The following is a 19,147-nucleotide window of genomic DNA, read 5'->3' as shown; positions in this document are numbered from 1 at the left end:
GTCTCAAATGATTCATTAGCACAATATTCTATGATCCAGAGGCATATTCTGCTCTTGTTCATTGTCGACACATCCTTGTGCGGGTCTTAAATGAGATTCATATTTTAGCGACTTGTTGTCTGTGTATCCCTCAGATCATTTGTTTTTTAATATCTATTTCATCAGTCACGTATATCACGTATTTTCAATGCTGTACATGTTTTATGCTGCTGTACTGCGTGTGTTACAGACTATCAGGGAGACCCACTTGCGGATGGCAGCCCCCCGGGGTAACTCACGGGCCGTGGCGAGGACGAGGGGGACCAGACGTAGACAGGAGGAGGGTAGAAGTAGCCTGGAGCAGCTGTTGGAGGAGATTAACAGAGGAAGACGGGCTGACGTCACAAGAATCGTTCGCCTGCTGGACAGCGGTGACCTGGGGCCACCCCACGAACTCCAGGACACAGTGAGTGAGACACAAACACCTGGCAGTATTTTCTAGGCAGATGGCGAGCTAACAAGAGACAATAGCAATGACTCTTTTTATTCCTGCCTACCTCTTCTCAGGTCCCATAACAAGTATGGGAGGAGGATGGACGGGGATTAATAAAACAGAACTGAGTAAATTAGGAAACAGCTTATAACCATTATTACCTCTCTGTTAGGTCCTTTGGAAAAATTAAATGCTGAAATCGGAGCAGAATAACAAGCAAGATGGACGTACTAGAAAGGATAAGAACATTACATCATGTCATTGTTACATGAATACATTAGACACTATAAATAAGTAAATAATATCAGCAACACCAAGGACTTCAATGACAGCAACAAAAAGGTCATTAAGGAAGGTGATCCGACCCTCAAACACAGGTACACAAACTCCACACCACGAAAGCTAAGAGGTCTTGCTGTACCAGAGGTCAAGTATTTTTGCGATAGCAGGTGAGGGTTGACACGAACTGTAGATCACCAGAAGCAGACAGCAGACCGTAAACAGGAAGCTTCAGGGTGTCCCTGGAAAGGGTTCACTGTCATCACTCATCAAATGACGAAAATCTCGAGAGGGCACGATACTACGTGAGATCTCACGTGTTTCTATGTCTCTGGGACAAGTTTTTTTAATACCATGTGTGATATAAAACCATATTTTCTCAGACCTGGTCTCATGCCAAGGACAGTGTTTTTCATGTAGAGAAGTTAGATGTTTGGTTTTGACCTAGAAGGTTAAAAACAGAGAAGAGTAATATTTTCAGGCGCAATGAATCTTCCTCTCTCTCTCTCACACACACTCCCATGGCCAGCACATGCTCGTGTTTTGCGGTCGTGTCTAATAATTAAAAACAAATAATTTATATTTCAGAGACGAGTGCCGATCCTAAACGTGGCTATTATGAATCGAAGCAGTTTGGCTGCACGAATCTTTCTTGACAGGGGAGCTAATCCTATGACTAGAGACCCGGTAAGCTTTCTTATCTTTCAAAGAAAAAAAAAAAATAATAAACTAATGATGAGATTACTAGTTTGTCACGTGTTGTAACGTTTGACAGATATTGAGAGGGGAAACAATTCTCCTGATGTCAAATGGAGAACTATACAGATTTAATGTTCGTCTTTGGTTTGTTGGTTTATTGGTTCGTTGGTTCGTTGGTTGGTTTGTTTGTTCGTTGGTTCGTTCCCTGGTTCGTACGTTGGTTCTTTCGTTGGTTGGTTGGTTGGTTGGTTGGTTTGTTCGTTGGTTTGTTCGTTTGTTTGTTCGTTCGTTCGTTCGTTCGTGTATTCGTTCGTTGTTTCGTTGGTTGGTTGGTTGGTTCGTTCTATTCTATTCTATACCCGCCAGCAAGGCCACACCGCCCTCCATGCAGCCGCCATACATGACAACTACCAGCTACTGGTCGACATGATGCAAGGATGTGACGTCAATGTGCAGGATGACGTAAGCTTAGCTCTCTCTCTCTCTCTCTCTCTCACTCGCACATAGAACTTTTGAACTTTTGAACTTTTGAACACGCGCGTGTGTGTAAACCCATATGCACGATGCACGCCCCAACATGTAGAGTTGTAGACAAATATTTATATTCATCTACTTCCTCTAACACTTTCCTAATCATTCCATAACCGCAGACTTTTTCTCTTTGTCCTCCACGGCCTATTTGGTGAGGGTGGTGGGATGGACTGTCACCTGACATAACCGCTATAAATAGCCTGTGACCTGGTCAGGCTGTCTTGTATGTTGTACATTCTTACTGCGTACCACAGTTGATGATCTGACAATTTTAAAGAATATTTTAATCACAGAGTGGCCAGACACCTTTGCACATCGCAGCCAGAAACACCTGTGTGGAGACCTGCAGCTGGTTGGTTTTCTTAGGAGCCAATCCTTACATTCCGACAAGGGTAATGCACTTGAATGTCTTCTTTTTAATTAAATCAAACCAGTCTTTTTTTTTTCAAAGACGGGGTTTCCGATACAACTTGGTGTAATTGTAAAAAGTATGTGGTTTGAGTATTTGTTTGGTGACTACTTAAAAGTTTATTTCATGTTTTATTTGTTTACTTAAAAATTATTATTTGCACCGTCTACACATTTTATGTATTATTAATGTAATCAGTTGTTTAATTAAACATAAACATCAATGCACGCATGTTCCGAATTAACTATTTAAATCTCACTATGACGCATGCGCATTATAGAGGCAGATTTCTGAGGTAAGGGGGACTTCTGGCACATGACACCGGCAGGAACATGTAATTAATGTGAGAATATGTCCTCGTCAGATTGGTCAGACTGCTAACGAGCTGACGACCTGGAACGTCATACATCAGATACTACGGGAATACTCCCCTGGTCGGTAAGAAAGGTAGACCTGCCGAGTACAGTTCTCCAACTTTTTAGCGCGTGACAAACAGTACACTGAGCGAGAAGATGAATTGTAATATGACTAGATGACTGACATAACAAATGTCCGACCAACAAAACGAATGTCTGTCACATTTTGAGATTTTGAACGACTCGCAAAAAAATGATTTACAATAAGAAATGAAGTTTACTGTCACGAGGTGATAAAAATGACCGACAGACTCACGAATATATCGATAGATGAATGAATAAATTGATAAATACTATGTTTAGTCCTCCAGTCACAGTAATGACACTCAGTCCGGGGTCTACATTCATGGCTGACGACCTCCACTTCTCCATTCAGCTCCTGCCGCAAAGTAACACGAATGAAAAATTCATCTTCCGCGCCTACACTGGTACGAGATGTAAATACTAAAGCTGCATAAAATATATACAATCTACTAACGGTTTATTGTTATGGTGTAAACAAATCACTAGAAGGTGAGAAACAGTAAACTCGATTACACGCAATGTTCAAGGGAACAAGCAGATTTAACTTTTTACAAACGATGCTGTTGTCTGATATACCTTGGGCAGGAATAAAGTTGTAAACAATTATTTATAAGATGTTTTTGAACTAGTGATCGCATAGTGATAAATCAATGTCAAACTAACATATTTTCAATCGTATAAATCCAGTGTATGTATGTCCTCGCATTCACGAGTGCAAGGGAAATAATAAGGGCACAAAGACATCCCTGACAGGAAGGTCGAACGGATTGCATCTGTCCATCCACATACACTACATATACTGTAAAACAACAACAACAACAACAACATAATAATAATAATAATAATAATAATAAAAAAACACGCATATTATTTAAGTGTCGTTGTTGTTGTTGCTAATATTACACGTGCCTACAGAGCTCAGCACCAACCTGACGTCACTGAGGACAGAGGACGAGGAGGTCTGGGGTCCGGTGACGGAGTACCGTGTGTTGCAGCAGCTGCGCGTGCATCTCGTCTTCCCGCTGCGCGACAGTCTGGAGGACTTCTGTGAGCTCGTGCTGCGGATGGTGTCAGCGGATGGAAGTAAGAGAGACCTGACCCTGGAGGTCAGGGACCTCCGCTTGGCTCCAGCGGCGCAGGTAAACTCACGACAGGCAGGTCCTGTTTGTCGTACACTGTCTTGTGTTGTATTTTTGGTATTGAAGCTGGTTTTCTGATGCTTTTGACTATATTCCTTTTTTCTATTTCGGTAAACGCGGTAATAAATTCATGGTGCATCAGTAACTCAACGTATTTTCTAAATTCAAGCGAGTCTTTCGTTTTATATCTATTGTGAAACACTCTTTTGTAATCTTTCTTCTGCAGGACCAAGATTCGGGTGTTGAAGATGAAGAATCACCTGCGGCGGACTTGGATGTTCCTTTTTCCGAAGGTCACGTGGACGCAGAGCTGGACTTGGCGGGAACTATCTTGCTGGTGTACCGTCCCATGCAACAGAAAGTAGAACTTGGTGAAGGCTGTAATAAAATAGAATCCGCTGTGGGCAATGGGGTAACACTCGGTGTGAACGAAGTCTTCAAAGGAAAAGTGAAAGGGCAACTTCAGGTTTGTAGGCCTTGTCTCTCTTCTCTCTCTCTTCTTCTTCTGTCTCTGTTTTGTCCTTCCTAGTGATCTGTTGTCCACAGGGTGCCACGACAAAGGAAATAGGAGACTGAAACTGTGAGAGTCGGTCTTTCCCGTTTGCTTGTATTGCCCTCCTATGTGTCACGTTCAAACGAGAGAAATTCGGCAGACCGTCCTCCTCTTCCTCCTCCTCCTTTGCTTGTCTGTATGAAAAGGAAAGAAGAACCTGAGATGTGCGTTTATTCTGTTTCACAGATCGAGCCAGTGTGCCAGTGCAAGACTCTCAAGCGCTGATGGAGTCTGGTGTAGTGGAGGACTGTGAGGTCCATTCTCAGACAGGCTACCACAAATTCCAGATGAACAAGGAGGATATCACTCCCGATATCGAAAGAAACCTTCGACTGACGGTGCCGAGTCCTCAAGGCTACAATGGCGGGGACCTTGCCGTGTGGTCCAGGTAATGCTGGTTTGCTGATTGGTCTCATTGTAATGAACTTGAAGCTCTTGATTTGGATGTTTCCTAATTACACCAGTTTTGATGAACGCACTGCTATCTACTTTTCCACAAAAAAATAATCCCATTATTTTTTTAAACCACACCACTACTAATCTGTCAGTAGCTGCGAGTTTAATTCATATTTGACTTATGACCTTTGGCCAAAAGTCATTTTATGTACTCTCCACATTACCGACAAACTTTGTTTCCATCAATAAAGATATGATGTTAATAAGCACTGAACGGGACGTTTGTAACTATTTTCAAAGGACGATATCAGTGGACTCGACCTCGGGGTCAGAGAGCGACGTTGAGGACGACGAAAGAGAGGCGGGGCGATGGCGCAAGGTTGAGGTCGTCAAACTACCGAGAGAGGCCAAGTGCTTCCAGATGCCCGTCGCCATTAATCAGACGTACGTGGGACTCCTGATGAAGACGACGATATTGATGACTTATTTTAGGGCTACTCAGAGCTACAACTATAACTACTAAATCTGCTACAAATTCTTCTTGTTGCTGTTATTGTTGTTATACTTCTTAATCTTCTTCTTCTCCGATTTTGTTTTCTCTTCTTCTTCCTCTTCTACTCCTTTCCTATTCTTTGTCCTCCAACACTGTAAGGACCTTCTGCTAACGCTTTTTTTTAACTTTTCTTGTTAAGGATGACAGCGATGGAGGTGACGAAGAACGTACCCGAAGAAAGGCTTCGCCGGCGAGTGGCTAAACAGTACAAGATGCGGAAAAACAAACCTGTTGTCTTCTTCGTTGCTTCCAGACCATGGCCAGGTGAATTGCATTCTCTCTCTTCATTTATTTCTTTAACTATTTCCTTCAGTTTCAGGAGTTTTTGAGCCACAGTTTCCATGATAAGAGGATCTTTCAGCTGTTGGTCTGTGGCTAAGCTATGTATTTACTTAGCCACTACTTTCTCGTTAGGGATCTCCAGCTAGGTAGCTTCCTGACTCGGGCTAAAGCTCTGTCCAGATATTTGTAGCCCTCGCTTGTTACCTACTTGTCATGTTAAGGCTTCACGACGAAGAACACCTTTGGTATTTTGTCGCTGCCTTTGTCTCACACAGGTTGGCGGGAGTGCCAGGAGCTGCTGGTGGTAGTGACGTCACCTGCACACCTGTCCAATCAGCTTCGCAAACACCTGGTGGGGGGCTTCATGGCTCTCCAGCTTAGTGGTGAGCTGTTTGTACCTAAGGTGACCTCCTTTCTAATCATGGTCGTTGGGGAAGTTCTCATCGAGCATGGGGTAAGACGTGACGAGAAACTGCGGGAAAATGTGAGATTTTAGATTAAATAAAAACAGTAGAATTTATATGTGTAGTACAGACGAGTGTAAACAAGCATCGGAACATTTAGCTTAAAATAATATCAGGAATAAAAGTGATAAGGAACGGTCGAGAATTTAGTGTAGATGAACATCAGATATTTAGTGAAAAATTATTTATATCATGTTTCCGCTGTTGTCGACTAGAGTTTTCAAAGAAAACGTCCTGATGGATAAATTATAACATTTGTGATTACATCACATGATATACATGATTGATTGATTGATTGATTGATTGATTGATTGATTGATTGATTGATTGATTGATATAGCACAGGATGACCATAGTGTAGATTGCACACAAAAAGCCCAAATTAACAATGTGCGGACATCATCTTGCAGGACAGAGAGGCCGTGCTGAGTTATCGCTATGGCATGAAATGGCCTTCCACTTCCGGTGGCGACTTCTGCAAGTTCGTGCTGCGAGGAAGACAAGAGGTTCGCGTGCGAGAGGGAGGTTTCTCTATTTCCAAGAAGATAAGGGGAAGGAATAGTCAAGACTATGTCTGGAAGGATATGGGCGTCCTCAGATTTAACCTCAGCACGGACAGACAGTCTTTGACAGGGGCTGGAACAGGATCTGAAAGTAAGCAAGAATCCCACGTGTTTACCTTTGGATTTGTTTTTGACAGAGAAACTATCTTTTTCTTCAATACAAAACTGTTGAAACAACAGCAGTATAGGCCGAGTGTCTGAACGAGAAGACCCAAAGCACCAGGAGCGCTCAGTCCAATCAACTAACTTGCTTTATTGGCGTCTTCAAATAATGGATAATGATGAAAAAAGAATACAAATTCATGCAATTATATCGAGTACGCCATTTCTTTTATTTTAGAAAGTAAATTTGACCGTGCTTGACACCAGCTTCACAAAATCTACAAAATACTACTGTATGTTGCTGCTTATAATTCAGTTGCAGACAGGATGGAGCCATTTACTGACGTCCTGCTGATGGACATCGCCAACAAAGTCCTGGCATCAGAAGCTCAGCAGCTCAGCATCCGCATGGGGCTGACCAGGTCCGAGGTGGATGCTATAGTCAGCGACGAGAGAACACGCTCTCCGGTCTTCCGGACATTCGAAGTTTGTACTTGTGTGTGAACACGTGTGCGTGCGTGTTGCTGAGTGTACGTGCAAGCATTTAGTGTGCATATATAGATATATGTATGTGTTTCTAGTTGAATTGTCTACTTAAAAATTATCAGGATCGTTTGAAGCATAACTAAAAGTTATACATCACTTCTATTACTGTGAACAGATGTTGGCAAGAGTGCGAGGAAAATGTCCGACACTTGTAGACTTTGGGACACGTCTGGTCAGTGCCTTGGTGTCCATGGAGTGGACTGACATTGTCGAATGGCTGCTGAATCAAGGAGGAATTAGAAGATGGTCCGGGTAAGCTTTGCACTTATATGTCTCATGCTTTTATTGTGATTGTAAATTCTTTTCATGAGTCTGTGCTCTCCCTTCTCGAGTTCGTTGTGCGTGATAGAAGTATGAACTAAAGAATTCTTTAAAGAGTGATAACTCAGTCAATAGCTCAGTGACAATCACAGTTTTTCAATACTCATGGACGAAGGGATGTTAAGACATGTTACAACATTTCCTATGCAAAAGTAATCCATGAGCTAAAAAGTATAAACAGATGAAAAAAAACTCGCAACAGGTTTTGGGAGGTCACCGGGTCGTGAACTCCTGACCTGCACCTGAACACAGTTCATTCTTAGCGTTTCTAATTTACAAAGCATTGGTGTTAAAATAACACGTGATTTATGGAGCATTGGTGTCAAAATACCACAAGTAATTTCACTTATAATAATGTCAGACATGGGGGATATATTATAACAGACTGTAAAATACACTGTAAAAGCCTGTCAAGTAGAAAATAAATTATACACTTCTTATTGTCCATCTGTCTGTTACAGGTTTGCCGAACTAAATAATGTAACCAAGCAGAATTGAACGGATTGCGTAAAAGGATTGTCACCTTATCGATGACTGATCAAAGTGTCTGCCTGAGTCACTTCCTAATAGTTTAAAAAAATAGTTTTCTTCACCGTCCATCGGAGACTCCTGAGTATTTTATAGCCACTACCTGATGAACTGCTCAGTATTTTACACCCATCCCGATGTTTAAAAAATCAGTTGTAAACTCGTTTTAATGCCAGGAAAACAAATAGATAAAACCTCGTTTTAATAACAAAAAAAAACCAACAACAACAACAACAACAACAAAAACCCAAAAAAACCAAAAAACAAAAACAAAAAACAAAAACAAAACCAACAAACAAAAACAAAACAGACGTGAGCTGGTTTCGACATTCTCTTTCTAGCTCATTGCTTCAAATATTTATAATCAAATTTGCCTATATTTTCTCCCTAATTATAGCCCTTGTCACATGTGGAGGCTTCACTTATTATACTGACTGCTAAAAATATTAAACAAGATGTTTACATCCTCATACTTTTCTTGCTTTTTGGTAATGTACTCTCTTGAGTAAATATAAGCAATAGAAAACACGGGGCAACGTTTTCACATCATTTCAGGGAAGTATTTATCCTTTTATTTGCAGATGATATTTTATTGATGTCAGAAACTGTAATGTGACCACAGAACTGAATATATTACATAAAGAAACATATTAAACTCTTGGTCTAGATGTTAATTTAAGAGTAATTTGTTGTTTTCCACAAAGTGTGATTCTCGACAGCGACTGAGACATGTCTGTATGAAAGTATGTAAAGGAGTGTGGTCAATACATTTAATTACATAGGTTTTAATTTGTCTATACTAGGTTGCCCCGTGCATCCCAAACCTAAATAATAAGGCGAAGAAATCATTATTTTTCATTATTGACACATTATATTAGATGGGCATTCATTCTGTGTGTGTATTTATATACAAAGAGACAGAAACTAACGCATACACATACACATACACATACACATACACATACACATACACATACACATACACATACACATACACATACACATACACATACACATACACATACACATACACATACACATACACATACACATACACATACACACACATCCACACACACAGCTCAGAAAAATTTAAATAAAATGTCTCGTTGGTCGTAGTAGTTGACAGAGATTAAGAACTTTCTGGTATTCCCTTCCCTCTTCGCTAACTCCGGTGTATCAGTCCTCCGTACAGCGGCCAACAGCGGGTCACAAAGCTCGGCTCCTCCTGTCGTCGCCGCCGTCGTCTCGCGCGTTGTCATCGATGTGCAGCTGATCAGCCGCACTGTGCATGCAGAAAGGTGAGTACAGTAGTTTACCTTCACAGAGAAATTTCTGGAATTTCTTCTTAAGATTGAATACCAGAGTAGATGACGAAGAAAAAGAAGTAAATGTGCACTGGTTCGTGTTTCGGTATAGAATGATTTTCTCCACCAATAAAGGCAGTCGTAAGGTTTTACAAACTTTTAGAAACAGGTTGTCAGATTCGGTCATTATTTAAAATAAATTTCTTTTCTCTCTTTCTCTCTCTCTCTCTCTCTCACACACACACACAGACACACTAACACACCACACCGAAGGTTTGTAGGGCCGCTTGAGGTGAGGCAGCGTTTGTCATGTGTAGATAGCAACGATAGATACCCGTTTGACAAAGTGCCTCAACCTTTTTACCTGTGCAAACAACACCCTGCCTTCCAATACCTTCCTCAATCCACCCGGTTTAAAGTCATGCTGCTCCTGGCCTGTTCGTACCAAGAGGGCTTACCTGGCAAACACCGGGTGTCCACAGCATTTCATTGTCACCTGCACTCAACTTCTATGGTCAAGAAATGTGGGCGTGCGTGCGTGCGGGTGTGGGTCTGTACGCGTCCTTGATCATATGATAACTTGATTTTGCTGTCTCTGGGGATTCAAGAGATCTTGTTTGTTGGTCTGCTAGGGTGTCATTCCGGATGTCATAGAAAAGTCAGAGTAGGTTATCTGTGTAAGCACACGCACGGTGGGTACCCACGAGGAGTTTGTGTACTGATAGTTTGATTACTTTTCCACCAGATGCATATGTTGGCGACCAGGTGAAATTCTAGGTTAGTATATTCCTCAGCTCATTACCTTGATTGTTTATATAGGTATGTTCATTCCACTCTAGGGTATGATTTTAAAAAAATGTAATTTAATAAGTTATCGTTGAGACGTAAGTTCGTCTATTTATTTATTTATCTAGGAGGTATGTGCATATCTATACATTTTTGTGTCCTCTGTATTATATATATTTGTGTCCTGTGTAGTTTATATATATATTTTTGTGTCCTCTGTCGTTTTGTTATTTGTGTACCTTTGTCCTGTGGATCTTATGTATATATGTTTGTACAACATGTATTTCAGACGTTGAGGGGGAGACCAACATTCGCCGGATGGCTGCCCCCCGGGGTAACTCACGGCCAGTGGCGGGAGTGAGGAGGACCAGACGTACCCCGGAGGAGAGTAGGAGTAGCCTGCAGCAGCTGTTGAAGGAGATAAACAAAGGTGGACGAGCTGACGTCACAGAAATCTCGCGTCTGCTGGACAGCGGCGACCTGGGGCCACTGCACGACCTCCGGGACCCTGTGAGTAAGCAACAATACTCTGTATTTTATTTTTATGTATATACTTCTGTTCTCTGGACCTTATGTCTTCATATATATATATGTGTTACTTATCGTTTACAATCATATCTTATAATTTTATGCTAAATGTCGGTCGCAGAAATTTTATTCAATATTTTTATAAACAAATGAATGGACCCAATATCATACCTTCCCAGTCCTATCACCTCCCACCTGTCGATTAGACCCTGGTCAGAACATATCTATCTACCTAAGACCTCGAAAATCACACGAGGAAGTTTATACCGTCTTGCAGTAGCAACGATCGAGTGTCTGGCGATAACAGACACAGGTTGACAAGTACTGCCAACCACTTTATATCAGGTAAAGGTTTTTAGGGGAGACAGCAGGAAGTGTACACTGCAGACTTATGTCCCAGGCTGACATTAAATTCAATGGTGAAAGCCTCGAAGGTAAAAGATATCTCACGAGATCTCGCGTTTTTATTTCATTAATAACATTTTTTTACACTCTTGTCGCCGGTCATACCTGATAAAGCTTGATTATAAAGCTCATGTCAAGCAAGGAGTTGTTGCCTGCATCTTCCTCTCTAAGACAGACTGACCTTCTAAAGATCACGAACACTATGAGTGGCTGTCATGTTGCACATCATCAACAAGCTAACAGCAACTCCTTTCAACATCACAGCCATCCCCACAAATGTCCTAACATCTAATTACGATGAAGACTTCTAGGAATACTTCCAGGAACAGATACAGAAGATAGTCGACCAAAGACGGATATCGGTGGTTGGTAAAGCTACAGTTGTGCTTCATGTATCCGGGGGCTGAGAACAGAAATAATCGAATTTTACAATCCAGTCCAATAAATTTTACACATTTAAGAAGAATAAATCGTTTATATTTCAGGGACAAGTACCTATACTAAATGTGGCTATTAAGAGTCGAAGCAATTCTGCTGCACGAGTCCTTCTGAAAAGGGGAGTTAATCCTATGCTTACAGACCTGGTAAGATCGTTTGTTATCTTTTCGTGGAAAATATATTTTATAAATTATTCATCAGAATTCACCACAGGCGAGGCTAGTGTGAGGTTTGATAAAGATATCGAGCAAAACGATTCTCCTGAAGTCAAACCGTCTACAATATATCTTCTTTCACATTCATAATATGAGAGGATGATGATAGGGTGATTGATGGATGATTGATGGGTGGTGGATAATAGATGATGGATGAGAGGCTATATAGCCGTTGATGTCATAACATAAGATTCAAGAGTGTGGTCAATGTTACCCGTAGTCACCCATGGTGCAGCAGGCACGTCGATATATGAATGCACTCGTAGAAGAATCTGGAAGGTTGAGGATAGTAGTAGGCAAGTTCTTTGCCTGAATCATGATTTTAACTTCAACACTGAGGTCAGTCTTGTAACCGCCAGCAAGGCCACACCGCCCTCCACGCAGCCGCCATACACGACAACTACCAGCTACTGGTCGACATGATGCAAGGATGTGACGTCAATGTGCAGGATGACGTAAGCTCACTCCCCCACTCACTCACTCACTCTCTCACTCACACCCATATTCTCCACATACAAACATATCCATGCACGTGCGTGTGTAAACCCATATGCATCATGCACGTCCAACACACACAAGCCTGTATATTTATCGACTGCCCTCTAAAACCTTCCAAAACATATTTTGACTTCAGTCTTTTTTCTTGTGCCCCCTCCCTCCTTTCTGATGGTGGTGGTGGTGGTTGTGGTGGAGAGGTGTACTGTCACTTGACATAGTTAATTATGTTGATATCCTGTGTCAGGCTGTCTTGTATGGCTTACCTTTACATACCTGCCATAGTTGACGGATATATAAAAACTACATTCAAAAGAAATTATTATTATTATTAATTAGGCGCTAGGAGTTGTAATTTATTTTGTTATGCTCCCAGAATGGCCAGACACCATTGCACATCGCAGCCAGAAACACCTGCGCCGAGACCTGCAACTGGTTGGTTTTCCTGGGAGCTAACCCTAACATTCCGACAAGGGTAATTTGAATGAACTTTATTTTTTTTTATAAAATCAGTGTGAAAACTGTTTTTAGAGAGAGATTTACGGGGTAAATATGTTTCATAATTTATAGTGAGAATCAAAGTATTCAAAATGGAGCTGAACAACTTCCTTGTGTCGTGATCGTAAAACAAAAACTTGTTTAAAATGTAATCTCTTTTCTTTGTTTTGTTTATTTCATATAAAAATTATTTTATTGTTATTTCTGACATGTATGTATGTAATGACCGGCAGAGAATCTGACTAATGTGAGAATTTTCTTTGTCAGATTGGTCAGACTGCTAAGGAGCTGACGACCTGGAACGTCATACATCAGATACTACGGGAATACTCCCCTGGTCGGTAAGACAGGTAGACTCAACACCTGGCTACTTATGTGAAAACATTATGTTTTCAGTATCCAAACTTTGTAGAAGACTTGTACCAGCCAACCGATCTTGTCTTTCGTGTATGGCTGTCTTTCACATCAGAGATTCAGAATGACACGCAAGAAAGTAGAGGTGAATGAAAGGAAATGTCACAAATGATAAACAAAAATACGACGGACCGACGAACTGATAGATGTATGGATATTCTGATGTAATAATGATCAATTGACGAATACACAAATTGACGAATAAACATGAATGTGATCAGTTCTCCGGTGACAACAGCGACACTCAGTGTGGGCAGTCCTTTCGTTGCTGACGACCTCCAGTTCTCTCTGCAACTCCTGCCACAGAGTAACATCAGGAGTGCAAAACTCTTCTACCGCGTCTGTACGGGTATGATTTGTAAACATATGGTGCGGACAAACCCTTAACGTGAAAAATACAATGCAGAAAACCTTGATCACATTTAAAAAAACTATTCAAGGAACAAGAGGAGCAGATACTTCTTCTTGCACTATTACTCCTTATTACTATTGTCTGAATTATCTTTGGTGGAGAAAGACAATTATTTTATTATTCTTTAAAGACTTGTCGTCCCATAAATAATAATAAAATAGCATAGATTATTTGTAAACAACAACAAACAACACAACAAACAAACAAACAACACAACACAACAAACACAACAAACAAAAACACAACAAACAACACAACAATCAAACAACAAACAACAAAACAAACAAACAACGCAACAATCAAACAACAAACAACAAACACGCAACAAACAACAAATAACAACAACAACTCGCTTGCAGAGATCAGCGCCAACCTGAGGACAGAGGACGAGGAGGTCTGGGGGCCGATGGCGGAGTACCGTCTGTTGCAGCAGCTTCGTGTGCACCTCGTCTACCCTCTGCACGAGGAGCTGGAGAAGTTCTACGAGCTCGTGTTGCGGATGGTGTCGGCAGGCGGTAGAAGGCGCGACCTGACCCTGGAGGTCAAGAAGCTCCGCTCGGCTCAAGCGGCGCAGACGAGCCCACGACAGGCAGGTCCTTTGTCTCCTATACTCTTCTCGTGCCTACCTTGAAGTGCGTTACCTAGAAGAGAAAGTCGTTCCTAAAATGCATCGAAAGCATTTGGTTCTAGAATCGCTTCTAAAAATAGATTTAACATTTAGAAACATGTCGTGCAACTCGGCCCTCATCTTTTATCTACGATTGTTCCGTGGATGTTTTCAACTGTTGTGAGAGAAAGAATTGTCAGGTCTCAGTCGCCGTTGAAACACGAGTTACTACTTGGAGCCTCGACTTCTTGCTCAATATGTCAGTTCTGTATTTTCTTGTTTGCTTAAGTATTTTAGTCTCTGTCTGTATGTATTGTATATAAATATTGTGTCTTTCTTTGCGTACTTGCATTTTTTTTGTAAAGTGCATTACGTCTTCTGTGGAGTAGAGAAATGAGACAAAACATTATTATTATCATCATCATCATTAATATAGTAAAAATAAGTTGTAGTAAAGCAACACATTTTCCAAAGTTAAGGGATGGTGTCATGTCACATCAATCGCGAAACGTGCTTTTCTAATCTTGCGAACTCGTCTGCAGGATAAAGATTCAGGTGTTGAAGACGAAGAACCAGTAGCCGACGTTGTGGAAGGTCACGTGGACGCAGAGCTGGATGTGGCGGGAGCCATCTTGCTAGTATACCGTCCCACGCAGCAGCAAGTGGAGCTTGGTGAAAGCTGCAGGAAAATAGAATCCGCCGTGAGCAATGGCATAACACTCGGTGTCAACGAAGTCTTCAAAGGAAAAGTAAAAGGACAACTTCAGGTTTGTGAGATTTTGCTTCTTCTCTCTTTCTCCTTCATCACCATCTTCCTCCAATGGACTTTGTTCACGTTGGCCACAATGACATCCTTTTATTTGTATTTTTAACTGTCCCTTAAAAAATCGTGAGAACTGATCTTATTTTTGGTTTGTAGATCGAGCCCAGTGTGCCAGTCAAAGACACTAAAGCACTCACGGGGGCTGCTGTAGTGGAGGACAGTGAGGTGCAGTCGCAGACAGGCTACCACAAATTCCAGATGGACCAGAAGGACATCACCCCCGATGTCGAAAGAAACCTTCATCTGACGGTGCCGAGTCCTCAAGGGTACACTGGCGGGAACCTGACCGTGTGGTCCAGGTAATGACGTCACGTGACGGGTGTCGGAGGAGAGATGAAGTCGGTCAGTCCTAAGAGAAGGGGATTGTAGCTTCTCTGTAGTTGGTGGACTTGAAGTTCTTGTATCGGCTTAATCATGCCAAGAGGCAGCACTTTGCTTTCAAAAATGAAAGTGTAGAATAATCACAGCACATTTTACAATATCTAACCACAGCACTATGCTCTGTTAGTACCTCAACAGAGTTGATTAGTTTCCTGTTTGACTCGCGATGACCTTTGGCCAAAAATCATTTTATGTACCTTCTACTCTAACGAAGAGCCTTGAGTGACTCCTCCAGTAAAGAGATAAGCTTCATAAGAGTCTTCATAAGCCCTGAACATGACATTTGTTACTATATTTAAAGGATGATGTCAGTGGACTCGACCTCAGGGTCAGAGAGCGAAGTTGACAACGACGAAAGAGAGGCTGGGCGATGGCGCAAGGTCGAGGTCGTCAAACTACCGAGAGAGGCCAAGTGCTTCCGGCTGCCTGTCGCCATTAATCAGACGTACGTGGGACCCCGGCGACGATGACGATGACGATGATGATGATGATGGCTACTTTGACTTATAACGATGACTAATAACACTGATGCTACTACGAATTCTTCTTGTTGCTGTTATTGTTATTATTTTTAGCAGTTTATCCATTCACTTTCATAATAAACATCTAACCCTACATTTATACCAGTCAGGAAATAAACAGGAATATTTTTTAAATTACCTTGTTGGTTAGGTATGTATATGTGATACAGACGTTACTATAAATAATCTGATTATTGCAATATATTTGTGAGTAATTAAAAGTATTTAGAAAGAAATTGATTTGTGTTTGACTATTTCTGTCTAACTTTTCATGTTAAGGATGACAGCGATGGAGGTGACGAAGAACGTACCCGAAGAAAAGCTTCGCCGGCGAGTGGCTAAACAGTACAAGATGCGGAAAAACAAACCTGTTGTCTTCTTCGTGGCATCAAGACCATGGCCAGGTGAATTGTATTCTCTCTCTTTATTTACTTTATTTATTTATTGCACTGTTACTATATTGTTTATGAAGCTTTTGAGTCGCTGTTCTCAGGATAAAACAGTGACCTTTAGTTGTTGGTCTGTAGGTAGACTAGTTATTTAATTAGCCACTAGGTTAGCTACACCTTGTCTAGCTGCTAGACTCGGGCTAAAATACTGTCTACTTATTTTTAGCCAAGACACAGGTAAGTAATTAATGTTCCTTTCTTTATTAACTTCTGTGACATAAAGTTAACTCCCGCTCACTAATCAAGTCCTTATATTTTACTAAGATGGGATGATTTCGGCATTACTTTATTTCTCGCCATGGTCATCGTGCTGTCTCCACCTTTGTCTCACACAGGTTGGCGGGAGTGCCAGGAGCTGTTGATGGTAGTGACGTCACCTGCACACCTGTCCAATCAGCTTCGCAAACACCTGGTGGGGGGCTTCATGGCTCTCCAGCTCAGCGGTGAGCTCTTCGTGCCTAAGGTGACCTCCTTTCTCATCTCAGTCGTCGGCGACGTTCTCATCGAGCATGGGGTAAGACGTGACGAGAAACTGCGGGAAAATGTGAGCTTTCAGAATAAATGAAAACAGTAGAATTGATATGAGCACTGTATTTCTATATTATAGAAAAGTGTGTAATGATTGATTGATAAAGCACAGGATGCCCGTAGTCATTGTAGATTCCACACAAAAAGCCCAAATCAACAATGTACGGACATCATCTTGCAGGACAGAGAGGCCGTGCTGAGTTATCGCTATGGCATGAAATGGCCTTCAACTTCCGGTGGCGACTTCTGCAAGTTCGTGCTGCGAGGAAGACAAGAGGTGCGCGTGCGAGAGGGAGGTTTCTCTATTTCCAAGAAGATAAAGGGAAGGAAGGGTCAAGATCAGGTGTGGAAGGACATGGGTGTCCTCAGATTTAGCCTCAGCACGGAGAGACAATCTCTAATAGGGACTGGAACAAAACCTGAAAGTAAGTAGTGATCAGTCAGCTCATGTATATTTCTTAATTTATATTTGAAGTGAGGAAGGGAAAAGGAGAAAAGAAAGATGACTAATCTGTTTATTTTTGCCTGTATTCAGTATTTTTTTACGCTGGCATGCAAAAGGTGTAGTTAGTTCACGTGACCACTTCTCGCAGCAAGCCATTGGCCATCGGACTATGATGTAGTTGAATGTCTTCCGGTTGCAGACAAGATGGCGCCGTTTACTGACGTCCTGCTGATGGACATCGCCAGCAAAGTCCTGGCCTCAGAAGCGCAGCAGCTGGGCATCCGCATGGGGCTGACCAGGTCCGAGGTGGATGCTATAGTCAGCGACGAGAGAACACGCTCTCCGGTCTTCCGGACATTCGAAGTGTGTACTTGTGTGTAGACATGTTCGTGCGTGCGTTTGTGTGTTGTTACACGTACTTGTGTGCGTTTTCGAGTGTGGCAAGGTGAAGATGTTTCTAAGTTGAAGCTTACTTACTATAAAATTATCATAATTTTAGGAACGTTACTAAAAGTTATGTATCTCATCAACTACTGTGAACAGATGTTGGCAAGAGTGCGAGGAAAATGTCCGACACTTGTAGACTTTGGGACACGTCTGGTCAGTGCCTTGGTGTCCATGGAGTGGACTGACATTGTCGAATGGCTGCTGAATCAAGGAGAAATTAGAAGATGGTCCGGGTAAGCTTTGTATTCAAATATGTGATACTTTTGTTGCAATACTAAATTCTTTTCTTATTAATAGGTTTCATAAATTTGTTGGTCGATAGGAAAAGCGTGAACAAAATAATTCTTTAAGAATCTCAGTCAATAACTGAAAAAGTGATAATCAGTTGTATACAATGTAAACACTTGTCAAGTGGAGAATAAATTATAGACACTTTATCGGTCATCTGTCTGTTGCAGATTTGATGAACTAAATGTAACCAAGCAGAAATGAATGGACCGGGTAAAAGGATTCTCAGTGACTGATGGAGAGTTGTCTTACTGACAACTTTTCTGAATTGTTTCCCTTGAACGTCGATGGTGACTTGTGGACTTTTTGAGTTTTATTACAACTGAGTTGGTTCAACATTTCAGATGTAAACTCGTTTTAACAACAGTTAGAATAGTATCGTGTTGACGACAAAGACACAGGTGAGCTGGTTTCAGACGTTAACGAATACTTAATTATGTTTTGATAATGTTAGCAAAACCTGAACGACTGATAATCTGATAATGTTTTAGACATAGAAATGAGAACTCCAGAATGATCGTGGACGTCGCATTCGAAAGAAAATTTTTTTTTGGAAAAACACACACAGGTGGGAGACATGCCTCCACAAGATTCAGCCATTTACTGAGGAGAGAAACGGCCGAGTGTTTGAAATGTTTGTATGTGAGAATGCACGCAGGTGAGGTAGAGAAAAGAGAGAGATGAACTCTCAAGGTAACATTTGATTCACCCGTGAGATGTATGAGAAAGCTACAGCACTATGATAAGTGCATCATTGTTCTTCTACATACGATGATATTCTCTCTTTTTCATTCTGGACCACATTAGGACCAAGCATCCATTGTGCTGTCCGGGAACGCTTGTTCTCTTTTGCAATATTATATTCCACAATAAAACTCGCTGG

General features: G+C 41.5%; 3 protein-coding genes across 5 annotated transcripts; all 3 read left to right on the top strand.

Annotated features, from left to right (window-relative positions):
* Positions 1–214: 214 nt before the first annotated feature.
* On the top strand, positions 215–4,747 carry LOC112573710. The gene is made up of 9 exons (XM_025254291.1): positions 215–445; positions 1,340–1,438; positions 1,817–1,912; positions 2,275–2,373; positions 2,755–2,828; positions 3,110–3,234; positions 3,746–3,969; positions 4,196–4,435; positions 4,709–4,747. The coding sequence occupies exons 1-9, from the start codon at positions 254–256 to the stop codon at positions 4,745–4,747; spliced, it is 1,188 nt and encodes a 395-aa protein (XP_025110076.1). The 5' UTR covers positions 215–253.
* LOC112574445 lies at positions 4,198–8,951 on the top strand. Its single transcript, XM_025255525.1, has 9 exons — positions 4,198–4,435; positions 4,709–4,910; positions 5,219–5,362; positions 5,611–5,735; positions 6,029–6,207; positions 6,628–6,871; positions 7,199–7,368; positions 7,544–7,680; positions 8,211–8,951. Exons 2-9 carry the CDS (start codon positions 4,747–4,749, stop codon positions 8,245–8,247), a joined length of 1,200 nt encoding a protein of 399 aa, XP_025111310.1. The 5' UTR covers positions 4,198–4,435; positions 4,709–4,746; the 3' UTR covers positions 8,248–8,951.
* A 440-nt stretch (positions 8,952–9,391) lies between these two features.
* Positions 9,392–19,147, top strand: LOC112574444. 3 transcript variants are annotated; one of them, XM_025255522.1, is made up of 17 exons: positions 9,392–9,578; positions 10,660–10,880; positions 11,789–11,887; positions 12,316–12,411; positions 12,828–12,926; positions 13,217–13,290; positions 13,585–13,712; positions 14,135–14,364; positions 14,925–15,149; positions 15,302–15,504; positions 15,888–16,031; positions 16,387–16,511; positions 16,892–17,070; positions 17,266–17,509; positions 17,729–17,892; positions 18,073–18,209; positions 18,435–19,147. In XM_025255522.1, exons 1-17 carry the CDS (start codon positions 9,569–9,571, stop codon positions 18,466–18,468), a joined length of 2,412 nt encoding a protein of 803 aa, XP_025111307.1. In that variant the 5' UTR covers positions 9,392–9,568; the 3' UTR covers positions 18,469–19,147. The 3 variants fall into 3 exon arrangements, with proteins under 3 accessions (XP_025111307.1, XP_025111308.1, XP_025111309.1); XM_025255523.1 differs by lacking the exon at positions 9,392–9,578 and adding an exon at positions 9,878–10,361; XM_025255524.1 differs by lacking the exon at positions 9,392–9,578 and having other exon boundaries at positions 10,747–10,884.

Source organism: Pomacea canaliculata, linkage group LG10 (assembly GCF_003073045.1).
Source record: "Pomacea canaliculata isolate SZHN2017 linkage group LG10, ASM307304v1, whole genome shotgun sequence".
In the NCBI taxonomy this organism is placed as follows: Eukaryota; Metazoa; Mollusca; class Gastropoda; order Architaenioglossa; family Ampullariidae; genus Pomacea; species Pomacea canaliculata.
The sequence above is the reverse complement of the archived record's forward strand: the minus strand, read 5'-3'. Positions and strand labels throughout refer to the sequence as shown.